We start from the raw sequence: 23161 nt of genomic DNA on the forward strand, positions 1-23161 counted from the left end.
CATGAGGTGTCTCTCGTGAGCTTTCGGTTCACCATACACAAATGTGGCTCTCCACTGGACACTATGAGCATTTAACCGGATCAACACATCAATATACCTCGGTCCAACGGCGAGCTTTATTACTTCGATGCTTTCATCATAATAGAGTGCAATGTCGGCACCTTTCCCAGTGCCGGTTTGCGTGATACAATGCCGGAGACCTAGTCTCCATCTCAGGTTATTGACATACTTATTGCTCTGCCGAGTTTCGGAAATGAACACGAGCTTGGGCTTGTATGTGTGCACTAAGCACACTAGCTCTTGAACTGTCCGTGGCTGCCCGAGGCCCCGGCAGTTCCAGCTGATGATCCTCATGAGTCCTGACGGGCACCGCTATTAGCGCCCGTCAGTTTGCCGGTAGCCCCATGACCGGTCGCTTCCTGTCCTCCCAACGCACCATTGTCTCCACCATCCTCAGTTCCAGCAGCCCCTCTTGCTTTCTTCTTCTGTTCCCCTTTCTCTTTCTCAGACTTGTCCTCTGTACCTTTGCCATCCACAGTCCCACGAGCAGCTCTTTTACCCAGCACTGGTTCCCTCTCCTCAGCACCTTCCAATGCCTTGTTCTGAATTTTGCATTGACCATCCCGTTTCTCAAGCTTCTCTCTCTGAATTGTTCTAAGCTTGGGATTGGGTTCGGCTGGTGGGGTACTCCCCTTCTGCACCGCCACATTCCTACCTTCCTGATAGAGATCCAATGCACCCAGTCCAGGATCAGTGCCATTGTTATGTTGTTTTATTCTTTTATTCGTTGAACTCTTCTCTTTTGTCTTATTTATTTGAAGAAGAAAAAGCAGTAGAGTCCTGCTGTTTTCCTAAAAGAAGAAATCTAGTGTGATTTTGACCAAGTTGTACTGTACAAAATATCTCGAGAGTATGAGCTTGCTTGGGCCAACTGCCAGCCTGCTTGCCGCTAAATGACACACGTGGTTGTCACTGTCTTCCCTTCTCCTCCTCCCGTAGTCAGGAGCTACTTATCCTCTCGTGTTGGAAAACTCCACATAGACACCAATACACCATAGATCACACCTCTACTCCTCCTCCTCCTCAGGATCGCAGCCTCCATGCAATGGCTTCCCTTACCACCACCGCCGCCGCTCCACATCTCTCCCATGCCTTGAGACGACGGCGCAACGCCGCCGTGCCTAGGCGAAGGCCCTCCTTCCGCTGCCAAAACCGCCTTCCCACCGAGCCGCCGATCGGCGGCGACGGAGGAGGAGGAGGAGGAAAGAAGAGGGCGTGGTGGGTGACCATGGCCGAGAGGGCGCACAGCGGCGTGGTGAAGGCCGGGATGGACGTGCGGGAGAGCCTGAGCCCGAAGCAGAAGGGGGACTGGAAGGACGTGGCGCTCATGAGCCTCTCCTTCGCCGTCTACGTCTACATCCCCCAGAGGATCGTGTGCACATACTGCGCCTGGGTCTCCATGATCAATCACTAGCTCAAATTTCTAGATGTATAGTCAAATATTTAGCGCCAACAAAGCCTCTGATGCTATCATTGTACTTGTAGTTCATCACTCTAGATGATCTAAGAAACTTTTTCTCGTGCAAGACATGATTCTGAGTTGAGAAGTTGCATACCGTCAGATCTTGGAAGAAGCAGGAAACAAAATTGGCAATTAATCTCAGGAAAAAAGAGGCATTCGCCTTACATACACCTCTGACAGATCGCGCCTATTCCTCGACACTGTACTACGCAAAGTAACTCCGTCCCAGCTGAGCTCAGTGGCCACTCACCACTACAGACCTGACTGACGAGAAGTCAGTCGTGGTGATTACTTATTAGATTAGCAGTAGTAAATCACTTTATTAGAGGCTAAACTAAACTAAAGTGACAGAGTTCATCTCTCCCCACTCCCGCCGGAAACCTTGGTTCCGGAAGAGGATGGTCAGTGCTCACGGCTGCCGCCGCGGCAAGGCGATGTTGCCGATGTCCTGCAGCGGCGAGCGCCTCGGGATGACGCTGGGCGAGTGCTTCACGCGGCAGATCAGCACGTGCTTCTCCTTCTCCTTGCCGCCGTCCTGCTGCTGCTGCTGCGGTGGCCGGTGGTGGTGCTGAGCCTTGGCTGCCCGCGGGTTCTCCATCCTGCAAGCCTCAGACCATGCTCTGCTGGGCAGGTTTGGGGTGGGGAAATGGGACTTGAAGGTGTGCAGCTTGCCTTGCAGCTCCGAGACCTTCTTCTGAAGCTCTTCAGCATGCTGCTCCGACGCCTGCGCGCGTTGTTTCCACTCCAGCATCTGGTGAATGTTAACAAGAATTTTCTTCAGATAACAAGTTAACAACATCACTGGCTTTAATGTGAACATCTGAAAATGTGTAGGTCTGGATCACAAGCAATACGAAAGGGTGTGCTCAACTCATTCTGAAACTTTTATAAAAAATACTCAGTCAGAAACTGAGATTTGTCCAGAGCCATGAACATGTAGTCCATTCCAAATAAAACTGCAAAGCAGTGTGTCTGAACATGCACTGTATAGGAGTATATAAAGACTTGTTCGTCATTGGATTCTGACAGGTTTTCACTTTCAGTTTCAGAAAAAAATCAGCACCAACCGAAATTCAGTGAATTTCAGTTATTTTGGCTTGCGTTTCAGTCAAAAGACCAAAATGTTCACATGAATTCAATTAGATATTTGTTTAAAAAAAATCTGAATTCGTGTGTACTAGTGAAATTGCTGAAATATTGTGGCCGAAAGGTAAATATTTCAGTGACTGTTGAATTAATGAAATTCAGTGAATTTTATCGAAATTTCACTGAAAGTGAAAACCATCTGACACATTCACTGTTTTGTTTTCAGAGAGAAGTAACTCCAGAGTAAGAAATCAAGGTTGTAATCTTTAGGCGCAATAACAGAACTCCTACTTGAAATGAGTACTCTTTTGTTTCAGCCAATCGATACATCTTTCTCTGAATTCCAAAAGTGGATGCATGTAAGTGTCATTAGTAATGTAAAGGACGATGCAGTTACCAGAGCCTCAACAACGTAAAATTACTTTTGTAAACCCAAGAAGCATTTCTAGGTACTGAAGACGCAAAGCATAATTAGAGGCTACTGACCTCAGAATTCAAGGAACCAAGACTGATGTCAGACGCAATGGCACGGCGCTGCCATGTATCCCTGGAAGACTGCAGCTCCTGCATCTCCAGCCTGACCTGCTCCAGCATGTCCTGCATCTCAGTCCATTGCTCTGATTCCGCTCTCACTTGCTTCATTATCTTCCCCACAATCTCCTTGCAGTCGCAGCAGCTTCCAGAGCGCACCAACTTGCAGTCTTCAGCCACAATCTGCATGGGGAAAAGATTTTAGCAGGACATAATTTAACTCAACTCAAGTTTTCTTTCGGTGCACGCACTCAAAGCATGCATGTAATGTAACATCTTTGGGCCATAAAAAGGAAGAATGTACAGAGTGAGAGAGCGCAATAAAAGTTTCCCCAGTATGTGTCAACCAAATCCAGCAGCCCTGCTGTGCGCATCCAAGCTGAAAGCCTATAATGGTGGATATCTCCGCCATAATCACAAACTGTATGATCTGTGAATGCAATGCCTCTTCAAACAAGAGAGGGTTGCCAATTCAAACTAACTTGAGTCAACAAATAAGTTTTGACAGTGCAATGAAAATGCGCACTTGAGCAGATCAGATGGTCCAGTGGCACAGTAGTTATTGCGGTAGTAGTTCTACAGTAACACACAATGAGCACCTCAATAGTATTCACTGGCCTTTGGGCCTGGCCCATGCCTTTTGCATAAGACAGGAAAGGCTAACTTTCTTCTTCTTGTTGTGGGCACCCCCGTCCTATTCACTGGTCATACATGGCCCAGATACATCATAAACCAAGCTGCCGCCATGTGCTATCTCTCTCTTGCAAAAAAAAGTGCAGTTCCTTTAAAGTTTCAAATTTGCACTCACATTGCATTTAAACATGCCCGTTGGGTGTGGGTGAACCATTCATAACAATCGGCCATGGCAACGTCACATTTCAGCACCAAAGTGCTTACTACTGCTAGATTATTATTTTCCTCTAGAACATAACCAACCATTTTTTGATAAAAACACGCAGTTCATAGAACTAGAACATTTTTTCTTTTTGTAGAACACAACCTGTGGTAATGATTTAAAATTGACAGAGGAGTATCTCACTGGCGCAGGTCTCGCACGAGCGACAGTACAAGAAAGGCAGCAGAATATTTCCAAATTCCAAGGCCCCGGACAATCTCCAAAAGCAAGGGAAAAGGGAGAAGCCTTGGCCCAGGACCACCAACGGCAACGGCACTGACTGACAGTGTGGGCCAACTAACAATCATTGACGGGTTCAAATCATATCATGGGAGATCATGCGGCAAAGCTATTTTTTGAATCGCCTACGGCTACGAGCTATAGTGTAGAAGAAACGAAGAATGGCCCCATCATCCCATCCACCACATCAACTCCTACAGTGGTTAACAGAAGCATACACTGCCGTCGTATCAATCCATGGATGATGATGGGTTTTGCTATTAATCTCTCGTGTTGGGTAGCTGCCGATCCATGGATTGGATGGATGGATGAATGATCCGTGGTGGACCCGGTGGATCGGATCAATTACTCATCTCCCTACGAAACCAGTGCAAAACCCTGTACATGCCATCCCCACAAAGACTCAGGCTTGCATTGCATGCATCCATGATCAATTACTCATCTTGGGCTAGCTGCAGGCCATTTCAAAACTCCGGGATGAGACAAATGGGACCCAATCTGATCGTGGATTCATAATGCCGTCAAGTCGCTGACCAGTAGTTGCGCTGTACCCACCCGAGTCAACGACATTCGGGTGCTCAAGAGTAATCACGCAAAGTAGTAACTACGCTGGCTAAGACGGACACTAATCTTGATTTCGGTACGAAGCAATGGGATAATAAGATAAGCGAAGTGGGCTAGTGGAGCGCTGGGCGTGGTGGCTAAAACAGTATTATGAGCAGTAAGCAAGGAGCAAATTTGAATCCAACCTTCTGCGGGTGTTGATGCTTCTCGGAGGCCACGCTGGCGCCGAGCGAGGCGCTCTGCCGGAACGCCGCCGCGTTGCTGCCGTTGCTCGCGTTGCTGCTGCCGCTCCAGCTCCTCTGGCTGCACGCGCTCGCCTTCCGGCTGTGCCGGCTGCCGCACTTCCTGGACTGGCAGCCGGCGTTGTCCCCGCCAGCCGCGACGGCTTCCAGCCGCCGGCCGTACTCCGCCATCCTCTCGCGCATGCCATTCGACATCCCCTCCATCTTCACCCGCAGCATCTCCACCTGCAATGCGTACGTGCATCGTTCGCGCAAATGCTGCACCTTTAGTAATGGATCATCAAAGATCACAAGTTCACCACGGTTATTAAGATCGGCGGCACAGTGTACGTGTTAATCTGGACTGGACGCGTTACGTACGTCTGACAGATTGGCGCCGGGGACGTGGTCATCGCCGTCGCTGTGGTCGGCAGGCGGAGGCAGCGGTGGGGTTGCCGGGCGCGCGATCTCGCGGATGTCCTTGATGGTGGGCTCGGCGTCGGCTGGTGGCATCCTCTCGAGGCGCCGACGGAGCGAGGACGCTTGCCGATCGAAGTTCCGGCCGTGGCTCCGCCGCAGCTCCCGCATGCCGCTCATCGCCCTCCTCCCGCTCGCCTTCTCCACCCGGAGCTCCTGCATCATCTCCTCCAGGTCCTCGATCCCTTCCTCCAACGCCGCCGCCACGCCGACCTCGCCGCCTCCGTCTATCTTCTTCCTCCCCTGTTGCATCACCATAACCAAAAGCAGTACGATCAACCACCAGTCCACGGTCATCAATCACTCTGTCGCAACGAATCAGGCAATAAGTCCGATCGGGACGACCAAAAAGGCGGGTGCTTTGACGCGCCGTACCGAGGCGAGCGTCTCGACGGCGGTCTTGAGGGCGGCCTCCATCTGGCCGCGGTGGCAGTCGAGCTTGCGGAGGGCGACCTCGCGCTCCATCCGGAGGAAGTTGCACTCGGCGCGGAGGATCTCCGCCTGGAACCGCCACTTCTCCTCCTGCTCCGCGGCGTCCTCCCGCGCGGCCGCGCGGGAGCAGGGCGGCGACGGCGGCGCCGACTCCAGCCCGCGCACGCGGCGCTCCATCTCGAACAGCGCGCCGAGGTTGACCACCTTGGGCGCCGGGCGGGGCTGCTGCTGCGGCCGGGCCGCGCTCCGGCTCGGCCTCCCGCCCGCCGCCGACGACCTCCTCGCCAGGTTAAGGATCCGCGGCGTGACCGTCGCCGTCGCCGCCGCGTGCTGGGCCCTGGCCGGCCGCCGCGCCGACATCGAGGGCGCTCGCTCGCTCGCCTGGTTTGAACCGAACGCGGACGGCAGGGCGCGGGTGGCGAGGGGTGCGTGCGGATGTGGACGGATGGGCGTGGCGTGGCGTGGGTTCGATGGGGCGGGGGGGCTTATGTGGCAACGGTCGGGTGCTTTTGGTGGTGCGGGGAAGGCGATGGTCGGAGGGGGAAAAGAGGCAGGGCAGGGCAGGGCAGGGGAATGGAGGCGGTGTGTCTCGTTTTCCGTGAAAAGCCGCAATTTGAAAGGATCTTTGCGCGGAAATGACCGCCGTGCCCCGGCCCCGGCCCCAGACCGGCCGGGACTCCGACGCGACGGCGATTGTGCAATGACTGACTGCTTGCTTGGTTGATGATGGTGCGAGGGGACGGACGGGATCGAGCGGACAGCCGCAACTGCTACAGTAGTAGTTTTGGGAGCCCTGGGCCGGGCGTGGTGGCAGGGATGGACATTTGGCAACTTTGGTTTCTGCGCAGCAGCGGCGGCCACTGGTGCAGCGCAAAGCTGCGGCAGCTTCTTTCTTTCAAACGATTTTTTTATACCATTAGTAGTGTCTCATTATTCAGTTTTATTATTAGAAAATACAACTGCTCAAAATGTCATTGTTCTGTGAGATGCATGCTCAAAAATACCATTAGATATCTAAAAAATGTCATTGTTCCATTAGATGTTTGCTCAAAAATGTCATTAAACAGCGTTATTGTCAGCTCAAACTCGTTGACCATGTTATATGATAAAATACCCCTAGACCCACATGTCAGTTCTCTCCATCTCACAATGGTAAGTATGGGGCTCCACATGTCAGAGCATCTCCAGCCGTTGGCCCCCCAGGGGGCGCCTAAAATCGCCGTCTGGGGGTGAGCCGGCGCAAAAAATGGGCCTGGGGGCGAGTTGGTCCCCAACCGCCGGCCCCAGGCCCACCCCCAGGCGCGATTAAATAAAGAAAAAGTATAACAAATTTCGGCACAGTTCGGCGAAGTTCGGCTAAACACGATAAACTTCGGCCAACTTGAGCATATATTTGGACAAAGTTCGCCGATTTTCATTACATAGCAAATATATAAACTAATCTAAAATAAACTTGCTGAACACTGAGTAGTCGCCGTCGTCGGCGCCATCCTCGTCGTCGGCCTTCTCCTCCTTGACGCGGGCGCTCCTGCTGGACCCGGCGTCACCATGGCAGACTGGTGGCGGCGGTGGCACGTCGTCGTCGTCGCTGTCGTCGATGACGACGACTCCTCCTTCGTCGCGGCCCCGGCGGCGCTCCGCGAAGCGCTGCAGGGCGGCGCACTGGCGCTCCATCGCCATCTTGAGGGAGTCCTGGCGTGCCCATTCAAGGGCCGCGTCGTCGTCGCGCTCGACCTCGCCGTGCTCCGTCTTCACGGCAGTGAGCCCCGACTCTGCCTTCACCGGCGCGAGCCCCGGCTCCGTCTTTGGCTTGACGAAGCGCGGAGGAGGAGCCGACGAGGAGGCGCGCCGGCCGCACTCGTTGATGACGAGGCCGGCGCTGCGAGTGCGTCGGCCGAGCGGCGACTCCGCCGCGGGTTTGGCCTTGACGCCGAGCAGCGCCGGAGTGCTGGAGGAGTGCGAGGAAGAGCGCGAGGAGGAAGAAGAAGAGGAGGAGCCGAACCTCCTTGGCGCCCATGGCCGGTCGCGTTGGTGCTGCGCCTGGGCGGCCGCCCTCGCTGGGGGGTACGCCAACGGCGGGTCGTTGCCGCCCTTGAGGTGCGTCAGCACGCCCTCGAGTGTGCGGCCGGAGACGTCCCACCACAGGTGGCGCCCCTCGCTGTTCTTCAGGCCGCCGACCACCGCCGCGCCGTTGGTGGATGCCAGCCGCTGCTGCTGACGGTGCTCGAAGTACGCCGCCCAAGCCGCATGGTTGTCGGCGGCGTACTGGGGGAGGGAGAGTTGGGCGTCCGTGAGGGAGGCGCGCACGACGTCGACCTCCTCGGCGAAGTACCCGGGTTTGGCCACGGCGTCGGGCAGCGGGGGAATGGGCACTCCCGCATTGCTGAGCTTCCAGCCCGTCGGCCCGGCGCGCATGTCCGGCGCCGCCGGGATGTTCGTCTGGAACAGGAGCCAAGACTCCTGTTCGCGGAGCGAGCGGCGGCCGAAGCCGTTGACCGTCGCCTCGTCTCCGAGGAAACGTTCGGCCATCGGGAGGGGAGGGAGAGCGAGGGCTCGACGGCGACGCTCGGGAGAGGGGGGCTCGGCGGCGGCTCTCGGAAGAGGCAGAGCTCGGCGGCTAGGGCGGCTAGGGTTAGGGCTGGTGTGGCTAGAGGCGAGGGAAGCCACCGGCTTTATATAGCCGCGCCGCGCCCGTGTGTACGCATGCGAGGGAGGGGAGGCGTCAGCGCCATCCCGTGACGCGCCGCCCGTGAAGAATCAATGGTAAGGCTAACCGGCGGCAGCCTTGCCATTGATTCCCCGCGGGAAACCGAGGCGTGGGGGGAAGACGACGCGCGGTGTCACTGATGCGGCGGGCCCGTGGCTCTTTCGCGCCAAAACCGCTCGCCCCGGCGTCCCCGAGCGTCCCCCAGCGCGCCGGGTTCGGTCTGGGTCCGCCGGCGCTAATTTCGGCCCAAGCCGGCGAAAATCGGGCTCCTGGGACGCGATCGGGCCGATTTTTCTGCGCCGGCGTGAAAAAATCGTCTGAAGAGGCCTTTCTGGGGGCGCGGCTGGAGATGCTCTTAGAATTAAGCAAGCGAATAATTTTAGAGAAAAATAAGAACACCGTTGGTATCAAATGGGATGCACACTTTATCGTAGCGAGATACAGAAAGAGCCGACATGTTGCTCCATAGGTATTTTGAACGGTACAACAAAGCAAATGAGATTTGAGCTGACAGTAATGATGTCCAGTGATAGTTTATGTGCCTAACAATTTTTAAGCAGTTGAAATTCCTAATGACAAAAGTGAGCAGTGGGACATAACCAATGGCATAAATGATAAAAAACCCTTTTTTTGTTTCATGGGATATTCCTCCATCAGCCTGTTGAAGTATCATCCCATCTACTCTTTCCTGTTTGGTAGGCTCGTTGGCTTGTTGTTTACATGCATTAGGGCTAGTTTGAATTGTGGTGTTATCCAGGTTTTCGTCTCATGGGGCATGTTTGGATGACGAACGTGTGCAGTGGGTTTTTTGGTAATGCGTGAACTTGCTTTTCTCTCTTTTCCATCTCTTGTGCTCTGTATACCAGTGTATTTCCATTATGCTTAATGAAAAGGGCATAGCCCGATTCAAATTTTTTGTTACAAAACATTTAAAAATGAATGTGAGCCAAATGCAGCTAGTACTAAACATTTTGCGTATATTATATGGCAATCTACGATGTTCCGTTTGGCAGTTCAAACTTCACGAGCTCAATCACAGCAATGAGGTGCCCACTTGTGTACCTGGGCATGCCGAATTAACGTGCAGACCCGTTTACGAGTGGTACTACGACTGGGAGCTGTGCACGGCACGACAATGCATAACAGGGAAATTAATTGGACGGTTTCGCGTGAGCGAACATCACATATGGCAGCAAAGTAGCTTAGCTTTCAACGAAGGCAGAATCGAGCATTCAATCATTCATTCCTTCATCGCCAACTTCGGGAGTGTGTACGTACTCCTACAGAGCCGCGATGGAACCGCGCATGCATCATCCTCAAAAAGCCTAGATTCTCACGGCGGCCTAGCTAGCTAGGCCGGTACAGTGCCAGTGCCAGTCCTACTCCGAGTCCTTGGCGTCCAGAAAAAGGTACGTGCGCGCAAGGCTAGCTAGAGCCCGATGCACGGCGCCTCAGCCGCCCGCGGTGACCGCGCCCGCGCCATGCCATTGCCGCCGCCGGGCCGTGTCACGCGGCGACGTAGCGCATGCCGCCCCGCTCGGCGTGTCTGCCACGCCACGCCGGCCCGGCGCGCGCACCCGACTGCATCTAGTCAGGCGCAGAGGCAGAGGCAGACCGGGTGTGCGGCTGAGCTCGGGCGCTGCGCCCAGACATTTTTAAAAATGATCCGGCCGCTGGGTCGAGCCGGGTCTGGGGAGGCCGTAGTTAATGCGGCCGTTTTGCCACGCCTCGGGCGCGCAGGTCGGCCGGGCCTGCATCGGGCGCGCTCCGCCCCGCCCCGCCGCGAGTGACACGCGGGACCGGGCGGACCAGCGCTGCCGCTGCGCTTCGACGGAGGTCCTCGCCTGTCGTCTCGGGGCGCGGCCAGTTCAAAACGCGACGCCGACGTGGCTCCGGCCGGTGGGCGCCTCCTGGGTGCCGTGCAGCTCGGCTGGCTGGTTCCTAGTAGTTGGAGGCATGTGGAGCGGCTGAGCGGCGGCAGGCAGGCAGGCAGGCACGTTTTGAACTGGCAGCGGGGAGGACGACGAGGATGTGCGTGAGAGGGGTCCGTTAATTGTCCGTCTGCGAGACTGCGACGGCAGGGGCACGCCGACGCAGGTGCTGGTCCGTCGTTGGCCTCGGTCGAAAATTTGAAGTCGCACGCCGGTGCAAGTCGACGCCCGGCACGACAAAACGTCGTGCGGCGGAGCACGTACGAGTCCGACCTCCGACGGACGACCGTCGCGGCGAAACTGGGAGCTGACTGCCGGGCCGGATTCGGCATGGGGTCCTAGTATAATCACCGCGGATGAGGGGGCCGGCCGCTAGCTAGGTGCACGAAGGATACTAGCAGTAGAAAAACTTTAGCACCGGAAACCGTGCATCAACAACGATATAAAACTGGTTCTGATATAGAGTACATAAGGTTATGTATGACGAATTTCATCCTAAAGTTGATGCCTTGCCACGCATGTTCGAGGGAGGACCACATGGATCTTTTTCAGGAACTTCGAATTTTCGATCAAGACAACAACTAGCCAGCACTTTTGCGGACGTTTTACTTGTATACACCAATGGATGGATGGATTGCACCGGACGTCGTCCATATTCCTCCTCACAATCGCGCAAAGCACATGCGTACAGTGGACTAGCGTTCAGCGTACACAAGTACACAACTAAAGTCTAAGCCCTCTGCCTGCCTGCACATGTGTTTGTACGTCCGTCTTCCCGTTCATATTCAAATTTTCAAACCGACATACAATCAACCACAGTGAGAGGGACTATGGTATCTCCAGCCTACCAAAGTTCAGGTCATGGTGCTCGCATGCATTTATTTCTATATTTATTTCAGGATTTCCAGTGATGCGTATTTAGTGAGAGGAGGGAGACGTTCCCGTCTTGATATGCCGGATCAGTCTTTCGAAGGTGCTCATAGGGGTAGGGTATGCGTGTGTGCATTCATAGGGGTGAGTGTATACGCGTGTATATGAGCGCTTGCGTCTATACTATGTTCAAAAAAAATACATGTAAAAAGTCTCCGCACAATGATTTGAAGGAGTACATGGGTGTTCTTTTTTTTTTCGTATGTCAGTACATGGGCTGCCAAGGCAGTGGCGGCTCCAGGAATTTGCAACCGGGTATTCATGTGTATTCATTTTGCCAAAATCATTGTTGTTTTTTGAAAATTATTACTGTTTTGCCAAAATCAGCACTGTTTTGTAAAAGTCATGGGTATTCACATGAAGACCCAACAATACTCCTAGTGCCGCCCATGTGCCGAGGGTACTTTTGGACTAGTAAATATTACCAAAACTCCCTAAAAAGTACCCCTGGGCTAAACACCCTCTATAAAACAGAGTATAAAATGGGCAAAACTTGTGTAGTACTACTGGAAAACAAACTACATGTCCGCGGTGCAATAAGGGTAGTTGAATCCTGGTGTTATAACTCTGGCGTTCACGGAGGAACATTTAAGGTAGGCCCCTTTTTGCCCGACCAAAGAAACATCTTGCATCACTATGCCATCGCAATGGACAGCGCTGCTGCAAATGAATTTCACCGCGACTTTCGATGAACTGGTTCCGTGTATGTTGTTGTAGCGTATGTCACTTATGGCAACAGCTGATTCCTGAAAAAAAAGAAAAGTTTTGCTGTGTGTTAAACAATTTTTTCTAAGGAGGATGTTAAAAACTTGTCAGCTGCTACTCTGCTAGTAGAAAGATGTGGATGAGAAATTATGGAAAGAGATTTGGATTTACAGTACCTCTTCGGAGCATGGTTTCTTGGAGTCACAGTAGTTCTGGTCAATGATGATAGGGTTAGTGACATTGTACATCTTTATGTCTTGGAAAATAATCCTCTCTGCAGACCCTTCTCCTCCCTGTCAGTGGAATCATAAGAAGCATTGACCCCGTAAGCGTAGAATATACTATACTAGTAGTATTTGTAATGGGGTGGCAGATGATTGTACGGGCGAATATTCAGGCAACTGAACTGTATTTGTAACGAGAGCACGTAGAGTACTACCATGGTGCTCAAATTTCAAAAACGCAAGAGATTTTGGAGGTTTCCGTGGCATGGCAGCGAGGCGAGGAGGTCATGCATTACCTGCCATGTTTTGATCCGCACACCGTTGGTTGTGCCCACCAGCGTGGCCTTCTCCACCAGCACGTCAGAGACATGGGCCCGCGATTTGTTCGCTCCTAGGCTGCCAATGCTGCCGGGCGACGGCAACCAATGCCAACAGAACGTCAGAGGCTCAGAAAACCCTTTGTACTACAGTGTCTTATATCTCAGTGGCTTCTAGCGAGCGTCAAATTCAAATTAGTGTTGACCATTTGGACAGTGGAGGCGTCAAATACAAATACGAACCTTATTCCATGGCCCGGCCCACAATATATGCCTGATGCCCACACAAACTCAGAGCCAGACACAATGGATATGCAGTCATCACCTGCAGGAAGTTCACAATAGCAAGCAAAGAAAAACTGTTACCAACCAAAGCTTGATGATGTTTTCATGCATATGTATCTGCATTGGAGTGTACCTGTGCTGATGATGCAGTTGGTTATGGACACCTCTCTGCTGTTGGATACGTGGATCCCGTCGGTGTTGGGGCTCCACCCCGGCGCGGTGACGAACAGCCGCGAGACGGCGGCTTTCCAGCAGTTGGCGATCACGACGTGCATCTGCATGCTGTCCTTCACCTCCAGGTCGTCCACCACCAGATGGTCGCAGCTCCTGAAGTACAGGGCCTGCAAATTTTGCACACCGATGAACAACATTCCCTCCCGGTACTACGTACATATGCAACCAGGAGAAGTCTCGGGGTCAAGAGCGTACCGTCGGGCCGGCGACGCATTTCTGACGGAAGAGGGGGGAGAAGATGCAGGTTCGGCGAGTCAGGTTCCCTCTGTCGCAGAAATGTACTACTATACAGCGGAAGCGGAGGTACGGGGAGCACGCGCTTACCATGGATTTGTTGACCTTGCACGAGTTGATCCACCACTCCTGCCCGTGCCCGTTGAGCGTCCCGCCGCCCATGACGTGCAGGCTGTCGACGTCCTCGAACGTGATCCACCGCTCCCGGCGGTCGCCGTCCAGCCACACCGACCGGTTCGACGGCGCCTCCAGCGTTCCCCTGATCTGGTCACCCGCGAGACAAAACGTCACGCACAGAGCATGCAGAAGGAGAGCGGTATGCGTAGTATCGTGATCGATCAGCAGTAGACTCACCATTGCCGTGATCGTGGTAGCCCTGCAGGGGCCGGTGAAGCTGACGGGCATGAGGAGGTAGGCCTTCCCCTCGGGCACGAGGAGCAGGGACGGGTCGGAGGAGGAGTTGCAGGCGTCCTTCCACGCCGCGAGAAACGCCTGTAACGCACGCACGGGTCATGACCGGAGTGCTTGACTGTTACATGGAGAGCTCGGAGAAAAACAGAGCAGCTCTGGGTGGCTAGCTGGTTTCACGTACCTCGGTGGCGTCGCCGCCGGCCGAGGCGCCGTAGTCGTCGACGTCGAATACCATCGGCGGCGGCACTGGGCTGAGATCCCGCGCACCGGCGTCCGGACTCTCTGCGGCCGGGCCATAGGCCGATTCGGGAGGGAGGGCTACGGACTCCGAACTGGCGTGCGGAAACATGTAAAGAAGAACTGATACGGTAGTAATGGAGGCCAAGAGAAACTTCCTGGGACCCATCGGTGCAACTCGGGGAGGAGATCAACTCGGTGATTATGGAGGAGGAGAGGAAGGGACGAGCACCTCGCAGTTGCAGATAAATATATAATCGTTCCTCTTGCATTGTACTGCATGTATAGGACGTGCAATTACTGCTGGCCTGTTCATCTTGGATCACCATCCTGATCCGATATGTTGATGAAGGAAATCTGAGGGAGACATGAATTGGTTGCCATTCACGTGGTAAATGTTTGTAGAATAATTAGCTAAAAGCAAGTAGGACTAAATTGATGCTAAACTTAGCATCCGATGGCAACTGATAATAATTGTTTTTACAATTTTTTTTTAAGTTTTCCTTCTTTTATCACTCACTACCGTCTTGTCATAATGCGATGCCAAGCGATGGAGTAAGTTACCTATCTTTTCTTTTTATCTAAAAATGGAGTAAATTTAAGAGAAAAATTATGTTTTTGGTCCCTTAAATTCCCCAAAAATATAGACTTGGTCCCTCAAGACTTTTGGTAGACATTTGGTCCTACAAGTCTCAAAACCGAGTAACTTTGTTCCAAAATCAGATTTTGACCACGTTGACCAGGTTTGGTTTCTCTTCTAGTGAGCATGACCCTGCACTTTTCAGTCATACATCTGGCAGTAAATTTGAGAAACAACAAACAAATCAAAAATGCTAATATTTTTGGCATCCAATATGCTCAAGTGCTCAAGGTGCGTGCTAATTTTCATAGTGTTTGAACACTCGAGGAGCTCATAGCAAGAACAATAATAATACAAATCTACTCTAGGTGAACTGTAAATTCAAATAAATAGCAAATAAATAAAGAAAAACTTAAATGTTGTGGAAACCAAGATGCTTGGGGTGCACTAGGTGCATGTAAAGTTTTGTGGTCAAATAACATCCGAGGAGATCTATAAAAAACAATTTTTGGCTTTTTTATGAGCCATAATTTTTTTTCACGAGCTCCTTGAATGTTAAAACACCACACAAATATTCATGCACCTAGCGCACCCAAGAATCTTGCTTTCCACAAAATTCGCGATTTTTGTGATTTTTTTGCTATTGTTTGAATTTACTGTTCACATAGAATAGATCTGTATTTGCTCCGAGCTCCTCGTGTGTCCAAACACAACGAAAATTTGCACGTACCTTGAGCACTTGAGCATATTGGATGCTCAAAAAAAAAATCAGTTTTTTACTATTTTTTTAAATTTACTGTTCATCGATCAAACCCGGTGAGCGTGGTCAAAATCTGGTTTGGACCAAACTTATCCAGTTTTGAGAACTGGAGATCCAAATGTCTACCAACAAATCTTGAGGGACCAAGTCTAAACTTTTGGGGAACTTGAGGGATCAAAAACATACTTCTCTCTAAATTTAAAGTATTCCATCTTTGATTTATTACCACCTTACAATAATGCGATGCCAAGTAATGGAGTATCACTCAAAAGAGAGGGGTGATTTAATGCGTCCACCTTCTTATGAGGAGTTCGGCTCTAAGAGTGTTCATCTTTTTTCTTTGAAAAAAGTTGCTTAAACAAACCCATGCGATTCAGGAAAAAGGAAAAACTTCCCATGGTTACTGATGTGACGAACAAGCCGCTCATGGCCTGGTTATTCGGTAAGGATCCCCTAATTCTCATGAAGGCAGATGCGAAAAATGCAACTTCAATGTGAAAAAAATATTAGACACATTGTTCTAACAAAGTTCAATTGGTGAGTGTGCCTAAGTCCGATACTTTTTTAGTCCTAGCACGGATACTGTTACTAAAGTTGATATGGTCTGGATCTAAACATTGATAGTGAGGCTCTAACAGACAAATGCCTTGCAGTACCGGTGTGGATGGGCATGTAGAAGGGATGATTTTATTCACTTCCATGAGCGCACCATTATTGGAATTTGAGGTTGGAAGGAGAAGAAATACACATACAAGTTGTGCACAATATATTCAGTTTATGTTTTGTCTATCTTTAAGATCTCGAAGAGTGTTTGCAAAGGCATGTCTAATATAATTGCGAAGTTCTGACAGGATGATGGTGATCAAAGCAATAATAGTGCTTCACATGGTGGAAATTGTGCTCCCCGAAAAGGATGGGAGGTTTAGGCTTATGAGATTTCCATTCATTTAATTTAGCTTTGTTGGCCAGGCAACGTTGGCGGTTTATCATGAACCAATATTGCCTCTGCCCTCGAGTGTTAAGGGCTATTTTTTCCCCGTACTCAAGTATTGGACGCCTACCCGAAGAAGGGATCCTCGTTAACCTGGCAGAGAATCATCGCGGAAATTCAAACTTTGAAGATGGAATATACTTGGAGAATTTGTAATGGACGCTCGATCAATATTTATTGGGATACTTGGGTCCCCTCAAGCCCTTCAAGAATGGTGATGACTGATAACCCACAAGTATAGAGGATCGCAACAGTTTTTAAGGGTAGAATATTCAACCCAAATTTATAGATTCGACACAAGGGGAGCCAAAGAATATTTGAAGGTATTAGCAGCTGAGTTATCAATTCAACCACACCTGGAGATTAATTAATTATCTGCAGCAATGTGATCAATAGCAAAGTAATATGATAGTTTTGATAATGGTGACATCAGTAATAGTAACGGTAACAGTGACAGTAGTAGTTTTGTAACAAGTGCAACAATAACGATAGCGGTAGTAACTTAGCAAGGACAATATAAGAGAAATTCATAGGCATTGGATCGGTGACTTTTTGGATGATATTCATCATGAGACAGTTATAACCTAGGGCGATATGACACTAGCTCCAGTTCATAAATATAATGTAGGAATGTATTCCGTAAATAGTCATACGTGCTTATGGAAAGAACTTGCATGACATCTTTTGTCCTACCCTCCCGTGGCAGCGGGGTCCAATTGGAAACTAAGGGATATTAAGGCCTCCTTTTAATAGAGATCCGAAACAAAGCATTAACACACGGTGAATACATGAACTCCTCAAATTACGGTCATCACCGGGAGTGGTCCCGACTATTGTCACTCCGGGGTTGCCGGATCATAACACGTAGTAGGTGACTATAACTTGCAAGATCGGATCTAGACCATGGATATAATGGTGATAACATAAACGCTTCAGATCTGAAATCATGGCACCCGGACCCAAAGTGACAAGCATTAAGCATAGCAAAGTCATAACAACATCAATCTCAGAACACAGTGAATACTAGGGATCAAGCCCTAACAAAACTAACTAGATTACATGATGAATCTCATCCAACTCCTCACCGACCAGCGAGCCTACGAAGGAATTACCCACTCCCAGTGGGGAGCATCATGGAATTGGCGATGGAGAAGGAATTGGCGATGGAGAAGGGTAAATAAAAGGGAAAGCAAAAACGAGTAAAACTATTTACACGGGAAAGCTCCCAACAAACAAAAGAAGAACAAGGAAATCTTTTTGGGTTTTTCTTTTTAGTGCTACAGCTAAGCATGCATAGAAAGTAAATTAACTACAACTAATTTTTTGGGTTTTTTCTAAGGTTTTTCAAACACACAAGAAGAAAGCAAGAAAATAAAATTAAGCATGGATGATACAATGAAAAAGTGTAAACACCTACAACTGGAATGAGATGTGTGAACATGAATGTAACGTCGGTGAGAAACACGTACTCCCCCAAGCTTAGGATTTTGGTCTAGCTTGGTAATCGATCAGTAGCCTAGATAGTAGTCGGGGTGCTGAGGAGCGGGCATCCATGCATCCCACTACTGAGGCTCCTCCTCTACTGCAGCCTGATCGTTCCGATAGGCGATGATGTCCGTAGGCATAATCCTATATCCGCCCCTGGCAACAGGATCAAACAAAGCAGGAGCAGGCAATGGAATAATATCACGAGTCTTCACACTAAAAACCAGGTTATATGGAACAGGTATGTTAGCACATTCAATATCGGTAAAATGGTGATGATCCATGGCTGGACGATCTAGGTAAATCTTGGTCAGAGGGTAAGCATGAAGGCGTACCTCAACATTAAAGTGAGCCGCCAAAGGAGTAGCGAAAATCCCATCATGTATTTTACCCTTGGACTTATTAACATGGAGGCGACGTGCCACAATAGCTCCCAAGCTATAAGTGTTGTCGCCCTCTAGTGCACGACATAAAACAGCAAAGTCTGGTGCGTTGAGCGCACCTACTTTTTCTCTAGCTAGCAAACACTTAGCAACAAATAAAGCAAAATAATGCAAGGCAGGAAAGTGTATGCTAGTGGCAGTGAGGGCCGCCACCCCTCTCTCATCTCCCACTATCAAGGGACGATAAAAGGCCTCAAACTCTGCCGGCCTAGGCTCAACTAGGCTCCCGTCAAAAGGGATCATGCATATGTTACAAAATTCAGTAAGTGGTATCTGACGGGTTTCAGCATATAAAGTAAACTGCACCTCAGGAGGATTATTCCTAGGAAAGAAATTAAAATTTTGAACAAAGGTGTTTGTGAGGAGATGATACTGTTCATATTCAACTGCGATGAAGTCGGTGAGGCTGGCATTAGCAGCATATTGTGTAAACTCTTGCAGGATTCCAGCCTCTTCCATGAACGGGGTATGCGGCTATTCGCACGGCTGTACTTCCACCAACCTCCGGGGGTGGAGATCATTGTTAGAGGACTCCCCAATAACTCCCTTGGAATTCTTCTTGGAACCAAACTTCCTAAAGATATTCATGTTTTTCCTATGAACAAAAATTCTGAAATTTTTAGTCCACAAAATTTCCTCAACAAAACTTCACAAAAATGATACCAACTACTCATAGGGATACATAGAGGCCATAGCAAGCATTCAAACTACTTAGAACTCTAAGAATTCAACATGCAAGCTCATCTACAGCAGCACCAAGAGTAGCTAATTATTCAAAATATAAACAACTAAAACAAAAACTAATTGGACAAACGGTGGAGTCACATACCAAGCAACAGTCCCCCAAAACAATTTTGGAAACGGAGATTCGAGCAAAGAGATCGAAATCCGCGGGTTTGAAAGCAAGAACACGGGAGAGAGAGAGCAATGGAGAATTTTTTCAGGAGGTAGGTGATCAGGTGTGTAAAGAGATAAGTGAGGGGGCCCACGTGGAGACCACAACCCACCAGGGCGCGCCTGGGGATCCTGGCGTGCCTAGGTGGGTTGTGCCCACCTGGTGCACCTCCCTATGATGTTATTTGCACCAAAAATTCTTAAATATTCAGAAAAAAGCCGTATTAAATTTTCAGGGCATTCCGAGAACTTATATTTTTGGGTCATTTTTTATTGCACGGAAAATTCAGAAAACAGAAAAAACATGGCATTTTATATTATTTAACTAATGAAAACAGAAAACAAAAGGTAGGGACATAAGGTAGTGCTTACTAAATTCATCAACTTCACACCTCTCAAAAATGATCCATTAATAAGGTTGATCAGGTCTTATTAACAACCACTTTCGATTAGCATGAAACCGAAGAACTTTCATAAATCAAGAAGTTACCTCAACGGGGATATGAATGTGCCCAATAATAAGCATTTCATATTTTTTTGGCAGTAGGTAGAGGTATTTGAAAACTTCCAATAATGATTGTCGGAGACTTTCCAATAACATTAATACCATTCACTTGGAATTGTTTCTTCAGAAAGTGCACCGTATGCTCATTACCATTGATATGAAATGTGACCTTGCTTTTATTGCAATCAATAACAGCCCCTGCAGTATTCAAGGAGGGTCTACCAAGGATAATCGACATGTTGTCGTCCTCGGGCATCTCAAGTATAACAAAGTCAGTCAAAATAGTAACATTAGCAACAACAAGGGGCACATCCTCACAAATACCGATAGGTATGGCAGTTGATTTGTCAGCCATTTGCAAAGATATTTCAGTAGGTGTCAGTTTATTCAAATCAAGTCTTTTATATGAAGATAAAGGCATAACACTAACACCGGCTCCTAAATCACATAAAGCAGTTTTCACATAATTCTTTTTAATGGAGCAAGGTATAGTTGGTATTCCCGGATCTCCAAGTTTTTTAGGTACTCCATCCTTAAAAGTATAATTAGCAAGCATGGTGGAGATTTCAGCTTCCGGTATTTTTCTCTTATTAGTGATGATGTCTACTTTACATAAGGAGGCATTTTCAAGATATCAGTCAAGCGAGTACGCAAAAAGATTGGCCTCAACATTTTAGCAAAGCGTTCAAATTCTTCATCATCTTTCTTTTTAGTTGACTTAGGTGGAAAGGGCATAGGTTTTTGAACCCACGGTTCTCTTTCCTTACCGTGTTTTCTAGCAACAAAGTCTCTTTTACCATATCTTTTATTCTTAGGGTGTGTGTTATCAAGATCAACTGCAGGTTCTATCTCAACATCATTGTCTGGTTCTTTATTATTTGTTTGAGTGTCTTCATGAACATCATCATTATCTTTTTCATTATCAGAAGGTGAGTGTTCACTACCAGGTTGAGTTTCAGCATCAGAGATAGAAACTTCATTATCATTATCAGGAGGTTTCTCTACTTCAGGTTCACTAGAAGCATGCAAAGTCCTATCATCTTTCTTTTTCTTTTTCTATTTAGAAGGACTAGGTGAAGTGGTGTTGTTCCTTTGTGAATCCTGTTCAATTCTTTTTGGATGTACCTCAGGATAAAGTGGTTCCTGAGTCATTTTACCTCCTCTAGTTGCAACTCTAAGAGCAAAGTCATGTATATTATTGTTCATTTCATATAGCAACTCTCTTTGAGATTTAGCAACTTGCTCTAACTGGGTTTGTAGCATAGAATCATGCTTTCCAACACCTCTAACATCATTTGAGATTCTAACACTCAACGAGCAATCATATCAGAATTGTATTTCAATTGTTTCATAACATTTGCATTGAAGTGATCTTGTTTTCTAATATAGTTTTCAAACTCATAAAGGCATTGGCTAGGGTGCATATTGTGAGGATTGTCATTATCACTGAATTTCATAAGAGAATTTACCTGTCAGGACCCCGACTCAATGCCACATAGATCTAGCATGTAACACTTCATATCACTTTGCGGCCTCACGCACGGTATTCCCACGGGTGTCGCCTTACCTTTTCCCGGGGTCGTTTGCGCCTTTTGGCACACGTATATGACAGTGTCGCTAGCATCCATATGATAAGGAGCCCGGGCTGACATGGCTAGTCGTAAACCCAAAGTGGCACAAACTTACAGGGATAGGCATCCATGACCCAGCATCGAACGTGTCGGTCATCAGCGAGTGAATCCAGGCTGTAGCACTGGGCTAGCAGGACTCCGGTGAACCGGGCTGTAGCGGGCTAACAGGACTCCGGTATTCATCGCGTGACATTTCCCCGAAGGGACAGACACAGGAACGAAGAAGGACACATGCCGGCCAGCCTAAGTGTTCCGGAGCAGTAGCAGGCTACCATGGCTCGGTGGAAACACTAGGAGACATTTCCCGGTAAGAGAGGCTACTGAAGATAAACAACTAGATAGTCAGATCCCACACATACCAAGCATTTCAATAACATACACACAATATGCTCGATATGTGCAATACAACATGGCATCACAAAATGACTCTACGACTCAAATAGTTTATTCAATAGGCTCCGAGGAGCGAGACATTACAAACATGGGTCTCATGACCCAACAATCAGAGCATACAAGTCAAAGCACAAGCGGAAGCTATCATGTCTGAGTACAGACATCTATAAATGAAAAAGGCTGAGAAGCCTGACTATCTATCAGATCCTGTCGAGGGCACAAGATCGTAGCTGAGGTAACAAGCTAAACGTCGAAGTCCACGTGGAACTACTAGTGAGACTGAAGTCTCTCTGCAAAAACATAAAATAGGCAAACGTGAGTACAAATGTACCCAGCAAGACTTACATCAGAACTAACTACATATGCATCATTTTCAACAAGGGGATGGTGGGGTTTAACTGCAGCAAGCCAGCTTTGACTCGGTGGCTATCCTAAACTACGACTGCAAGCGACTCTTTTGAGGTGGCGCACACGAGTCCACATATTCACCATATCAATACACCACTATGGATCCGCTCCCGTCTCCCTACGAGAACGCCATCCATAGCACTCACGCTTATCTTGCGCATTTTAAGGTATCCACTTTCACTTTTCTATGAACTGATATAAGCAACCCAGAAGTCCTTTACCGCGGACACGGCTATTCGAATAGATCATATTAACCGTGCAGGGGTGTACTTCTTCACACACGCTCTCACCACTTACCGCCGTTTACACGACATGTACTCGGCAACCTTCAAGCGGAAGCCCAACGTGGGTGTCGGCCACGACCTACCTAATCACTCAAGTCTCTAGTCCAGGTTTATCGCCTATTCGGGTTCCATCCATGAGGAGATCCGACCGGAGTTTCGCTCACAGCCCCAAACGATGTGTACAGGGTTCCGTGACACCAAACGGGCGCCCGGTTTACCCGGCCACGTGCCTACCGCATCACAGCCCACCCCTACGGTCAGCGCTGCGCACGGCCTCCAGCATACTACAAACACCAGAAACTACTTGCAACTCCTGGACAGAGGACAAGGGTGATCAAGAAGCCGAGAGGGTCCATTGGTTTCGGGCCCAATGCGTGGTAGTAGCTGAATCATGGATCACAAACACAGAACTCAGTTCCTGAGGACGGCTGCAATGAGACAACCCACCATGTACTCCTACATGGCCTCTCACCGCTACCTTTACCAAATCGTGTTCACACACTTAGCTCACACACGGTAGGACATGTTCACACACCTCTGATTCATCCCCGATGATTCAGACCCGACTCAACTCTAAGCAGTAGCAGGCATGACAAACAAGCAT

General features: G+C 49.2%; 3 protein-coding genes across 3 annotated transcripts; 1 reads left to right on the top strand and 2 right to left on the bottom strand.

Moving 5' to 3' along the window:
- Positions 1 to 1021: 1021 nt before the first annotated feature.
- On the top strand, positions 1022 to 1586 carry LOC123085161 (uncharacterized). Its single transcript, XM_044506762.1, has one exon. It carries the CDS (start codon positions 1106 to 1108, stop codon positions 1472 to 1474), a length of 369 nt encoding a protein of 122 aa, XP_044362697.1. The 5' UTR covers positions 1022 to 1105; the 3' UTR covers positions 1475 to 1586.
- A 44-nt stretch (positions 1587 to 1630) lies between these two features.
- LOC123085160 (uncharacterized) lies at positions 1631 to 6537 on the bottom strand. Its single transcript, XM_044506761.1, has 5 exons — positions 5912 to 6537; positions 5441 to 5779; positions 5024 to 5305; positions 3095 to 3322; positions 1631 to 2273 (listed from the first exon to the last, which is right to left on the bottom strand). Exons 1-5 carry the CDS (start codon positions 6326 to 6328, stop codon positions 1932 to 1934), a joined length of 1608 nt encoding a protein of 535 aa, XP_044362696.1. The 5' UTR covers positions 6329 to 6537; the 3' UTR covers positions 1631 to 1931.
- Positions 6538 to 11651: 5114 nt separating this feature from the next.
- LOC123081755 (polygalacturonase) lies at positions 11652 to 14431 on the bottom strand. Its single transcript, XM_044504289.1, has 9 exons — positions 14128 to 14431; positions 13890 to 14027; positions 13626 to 13799; positions 13497 to 13517; positions 13201 to 13408; positions 13026 to 13107; positions 12762 to 12870; positions 12418 to 12534; positions 11652 to 12282 (listed from the first exon to the last, which is right to left on the bottom strand). The coding sequence occupies exons 1-9, from the start codon at positions 14350 to 14352 to the stop codon at positions 12055 to 12057; spliced, it is 1302 nt and encodes a 433-aa protein (XP_044360224.1). The 5' UTR covers positions 14353 to 14431; the 3' UTR covers positions 11652 to 12054.
- Between the last annotated feature and the right edge of the window lie 8730 nt (positions 14432 to 23161).

This window comes from Triticum aestivum, chromosome 4A (assembly GCF_018294505.1).
Source record: "Triticum aestivum cultivar Chinese Spring chromosome 4A, IWGSC CS RefSeq v2.1, whole genome shotgun sequence".
In the NCBI taxonomy this organism is placed as follows: Eukaryota; Viridiplantae; Streptophyta; class Magnoliopsida; order Poales; family Poaceae; genus Triticum; species Triticum aestivum.

Coding starts and splice junctions, on each gene's coding strand:
- LOC123085161 (XM_044506762.1), top strand. CDS start 1,106: ATGGCTTCCCTTACCACCACCGCCGCCGCTCCACATCTCTCCCATGCC.
- LOC123085160 (XM_044506761.1), bottom strand. CDS start 6,328: ATGTCGGCGCGGCGGCCGGCCAGGGCCCAGCACGCGGCGGCGACGGCG. Junction 5,306..5,440: donor CCGGCGCCAATCTGTCAGAC/GTACGTAACGCG, acceptor TACGCATTGCAG/GTGGAGATGCTGCGGGTGAA. Junction 3,323..5,023: donor AGCATCAACACCCGCAGAAG/GTTGGATTCAAA, acceptor TTCCCCATGCAG/ATTGTGGCTGAAGACTGCAA.
- LOC123081755 (XM_044504289.1), bottom strand. CDS start 14,352: ATGGGTCCCAGGAAGTTTCTCTTGGCCTCCATTACTACCGTATCAGTT. Junction 13,518..13,625: donor GCAAGGTCAACAAATCCATG/GTAAGCGCGTGC, acceptor CTCTTCCGTCAG/AAATGCGTCGCCGGCCCGAC. Junction 12,535..12,761: donor TGCGGATCAAAACATGGCAG/GTAATGCATGAC, acceptor TTCCACTGACAG/GGAGGAGAAGGGTCTGCAGA.